The sequence below is a fragment of the Suricata suricatta genome, chromosome 9, assembly GCF_006229205.1.
Source record: "Suricata suricatta isolate VVHF042 chromosome 9, meerkat_22Aug2017_6uvM2_HiC, whole genome shotgun sequence".
Classification (NCBI taxonomy): Eukaryota; Metazoa; Chordata; class Mammalia; order Carnivora; family Herpestidae; genus Suricata; species Suricata suricatta.
The window spans coordinates 139,194,150-139,198,364 of NC_043708.1; the positions used below are offsets into that span (position 1 = coordinate 139,194,150).

General features: G+C 63.8%; 1 protein-coding gene across 1 annotated transcript in view; it reads right to left on the minus strand.

The window, feature by feature from the left end:
• The window catches only part of TMED3 (transmembrane p24 trafficking protein 3), a 10,250-nt gene that overhangs the window by 1,868 nt on the left and 4,167 nt on the right, over nt 1–4,215 (minus strand). The window contains exons 2-3 of the mRNA XM_029952321.1: nt 4,162–4,212; nt 3,269–3,517 (exon numbers count right to left, since the gene is read on the minus strand). Coding sequence (XP_029808181.1) covers nt 3,269–3,517; nt 4,162–4,212 — 300 coding nt within the window. The remainder of the gene's footprint in view (nt 1–3,268; nt 3,518–4,161; nt 4,213–4,215) is intronic.

Genomic DNA, 4,215 nt, shown 5'->3' on the forward strand with positions numbered 1-4,215 from the left:
CTCCTCTCATGTACACACACACAGGAAGCCACACTCCTCTCGTGTACACACACACACACACACAGGAAGGCACACTCCTCTCGTGTACACACACACACACACAGAGGAAGCCACACTCCTCTCGTGTACACACACACACACAGGAAGCCACACTCCTCTCGTGTACACACACACACACACACACACACAAAGCCACACTCCTCTCGTGTACACACACACACGACAGCACATATAAATGTGCATGCTTACACACACAAGCTCACGTGTGCGAGGCAGAGCCCTGGAGCTGTCTCCCCACCCCCACAGCCTGCCCGACTCCACGACAGGATGAGCTGTGACTACATCACACAACACGACACGGCCCCCACCCCAAGGCCCTCGCAAGGGAGCGCAGCTCAGGCCGCGGGCCTGGAGGACGCAGAGGCACATGTGGGAACCGGGGAGGCCCCGGCGACTGCACCCACCAACAGTCTGCTGTCTGAGTGCGGAAGCCGGTCCCGCAGCCTCGCCCCAGCCCGGCCTGGGGACCCGCGCAGGCACTGGGCGGCCCGCTGTGCTCTCCTGGGCGCTGGCTGCACGTGGCCTGTGTCCCTCAGGCCGAGAAGGAAAACGAGAGCTGCGCGCGGTCATGAGGCTCACACGCAGGCGACCCGTGACGCATTTATCCAGAAGCTGGAAGATTCCATCCCAACAAGGAGCTCCCGGGCTAGAGAAGCTCACAAAGCCTCCCAGAGACACCTGCTTCGGCCCCAAAGCGCAGGGTGAACTGTCCACACCATGAGCGCAGGGAGGGAGGGGGACCAACCCTCGGAGCCACCGGGTGACTGACCTCCAGCACCCTCCCTTCTGTCACAAAGGGAACAGTTTCCAAGAAGGCAAATGGGAGACTGTGGCGAAAAGTGCCGTCGCCCTTATTTGCGCCCCGGGGTTCAATCCAGGCCATGGGAGGCGCTGTCCCAGGGCACGCGAGGGAGGGCGGAACTTCCCTTCAGCCCCGGCGTTTCCAAGACCGCCCGATGACTGGTCTACACCCCAGGGCTACGGTTTCCTGCGGACATGTGGGCTGCTGCTGTCACCAGGGCCCACAGGGTAAGAGCGGGGAAGTGCCACACAGACGGAGAGCGACAGGTCACTGCCACCAGATGGAAGCAGTGGAGACTCACGGGGCAGGAGTTCAAAGGGCTGAATCCAGGGTAACGAACAAGCCCGTCTGGGCCTCGCTGTGCCCCGAGGGGCACCCTCACCCGCTTTCTCGGGGACACCTGCACGCCCTGTCATCCGGGCTGGTGCCCAGCGTCATCACCTGCCCCACACTTGGCAGGTGGCTCATACCTAGAGGTGTTGGGCGCTGAGAAACGGCCAACTGATCTCAGGAGGGTCCCCGACATCACGAGGTTCCCTGAGGGGATGCTCGGGTCACAGAGGTCAGCCACTGGCAGGACACTTGGGGCACAGACCCTGCTGAAGGTCACGGCACTTCTGCAGGTGCAGCCCCAGCCCGCCCCGCCCCAGAGCTCACAGAAGAAGCGGGATAAACCGGAAGGGCAAGGAAGGAGTCCGCGGCCACTCCATGAGCCTGTGTCCAAATCACACGGGGGCAGCCAAGCAGACAGACAGGGGCGCTGAGGTGCCCAGCAGCAAGCAGGCCGTCCTCGAAATCAGCAGGGGGCCGGGGACACGCGTTTGCGCGTGCACATGAACACACACGTGCACACTCAGCATGCACGCGTATACACAGACTCTGTTTGTGAACCTGAGGAAAGGCCCCATGTGGGTTTCCGGGCTAGAATTCCACCCTGTACATTGACTCCCATCCCAGGCTCCTTCAAAGACTCAAAGTGCAGGCCTGCCCACGGCGGATTTGCTCGGAGTGGGCGCTCCCGGGCCCCTGGGCCCCGGCCGGGGGGCTCAGCAGTACGGGCCGGCAGGTGCAGCCTCCCCGCAGGGCCCAGAAGCACTGCAAGAGGAGGCAGGGAAGAGGAAGAGGAACAGGGAGGGCCACGAGGTCACAGGTGCAGAGGCCTGAGGCAGAGAACACGTCGGGTCCACCGTGTGAGGCCAGACCAGCACCGCGGCTCTGTGGGGAGGGTGGTGGGGTCCCCACAGGGAAGTCTCCAATCAGGTCAGCGACAGAGGAGGCCAGTTCCCAGAGGGCAGAGGGGCACCGGGCTCTCCCAGCCTCAGGCCCATAGAGACCTGGGGACAACACGGCATGTGATGCACGCACACCCGGAAGCATCTGCTCCCAGCAAAGCACGCTGCATCCCCATCACCGGGACCCCGCCCGTGCCTGTGCACAAGCCCGTTACAAGATCCCCACTGGAAACCCGTCCAGCCTGCGTCCTACCCTGCAGGAGGCCGCGGACCCCTCCGCCTCCCAGAACCCTGATTTCCAAGGCCCTGGGTGCCCTGCACTGTGGTGTGGTTCCGCCCTGCCTGTCCCCTGGCCGGAATCTGGGAGCCTCCCGGGGATCCTGATCACTGCTGCCACGTGACAGTCCCTCCCTGGACACACCCTGACCTGTCCCCCTCCTGGGACCATCCCCTTCCTCTGCTGCCACATCAGCGTCTCATCCTGTGTCTCCCGCCTGGCAATGGTGGCGATGGTGTGGGGCCCTCGCTGGGAGTCCAGTGCCCAAGCGGACGGTATCTGCCAACCCTCCCCGGTCCCTGCATCCGGGGGACCATGGGGGGAGGGGAAGCACAGGACACTTGCCACCAACGGGGCGAGTGGAGGGCAGCGTGTTACTCCTGAGCCGGAGTCTGAAGCAGCAGGGGTTTTCCTGGTTCTCTGCTCAGAGCCACAGGAGTGGAGAGGGAGCCCACCCGACAGGAAAACCCGACTCCTGCGTCCGGCCCCGGGGGAAAGCTCCCCGCCAACCGAGGGCATCACTTGAGTGAGAAAAAGCCTCCTATAGTGTTCAGCCACTGAGCCCTGGGGTTTACTTGCTGTGGCGGTGCCCGCGGCCCTACCACGCTGCAGGAAGCAGGTGCACGTGCCGCACACATGCAGGGGGCCCACACCGACACTGCAGAGCGCACCGGCTGAAAGGCCGACAGGAACGCGGGAATCTCAGACGACCCGCCCAAACGCAGAGGGACAGCCGAAGGGGGCGGCGTCCTTTAGGACTGAACGTGGGAAGAGGCGAAGCGGACGCTGAGCCATGCGGACCAGGGGTGACTGCGTTGGCCAGGACCTCATGCAACCTCACGCTAGAAGAACGGGCTGGAGGCGGAGCCCGGCCCGGGGCCGCCCCCGTGCACTCACCTGGGTGAGGGCCGTGACCCTGTTCCCCATGTCTGGGAGGATGGGGGGCTCGTCGCCCACTTGGAAGTCAAAGTAGACGGTCTTGTGGGAGAAGGTGGAGAACTCATTGCTGAAGCAAAACTGATACACGCCCTTGACCTCGGCCCGGTGCGTGAAGCTGTCGTACTGCTTCTTGGTTTCCCTGTAGATGGTCTCTCCCAGGGGGTCCTTCACGTAGCAGTCCACGTCATAGTGACCTCCGGTGATGACCTGCCAACCGGAAGACACCCGCTGTCTGCCTTGCCAGGGGGCAGCCAGCCTCCTGGGGCAGGCGCTGGGCCGCTCTCCGCCGTCCTGGGGCGACAGTGAGGCTGGGAGAGGTTAAGTCTGCCATGGCCGCCCCGCTGGAAAGGGACCGGGCTAAGATCTGAATCCCCGTCCGCCTGACTCCCCGGGGTCTTGCTCTGCATGGAAGCAATGAGCTCCATCCTCCCCCTTTTACAGGACAGAAAACTGAGGCTCTGAGGTCAAGGAAATTGCCCACTGGGCCTAGTAAACGTTAGTATTATTACTGATCCCATGCAAGAAGGCAGATACAGCAGTGTCCCTAGACTTGGTGACCAGCGGAGGTGGAGGCTCCTTGGGACTGTAGTTCAAACTCTTCGTAAACGTTAGAGTGGTAGACGGGCACCGGGCAAAATCACACAACTGTCCATCAAGGGACGCAGTCAGAGGCCTCCGCCTGCTCTGCGCCTCTGAGAAGCGGGGAGTCCACGCACGCTCCCCCGCCGGCGTGAGTCCCGCGGGACAGGGCGGCCCGAGAGCAGACACGGGCGGCCGGCGTTCCCCGGGGTCCTGGGCCGCGGCGCCCCGCGCTCCCTCCCCGGCGCCCGCCCGCCGGCAAGCGGCCTCACCTGGTAGTCCAGGGAGAACTTGGCGCCCCGCTCCACGTCCTCGTGGAAGCACTG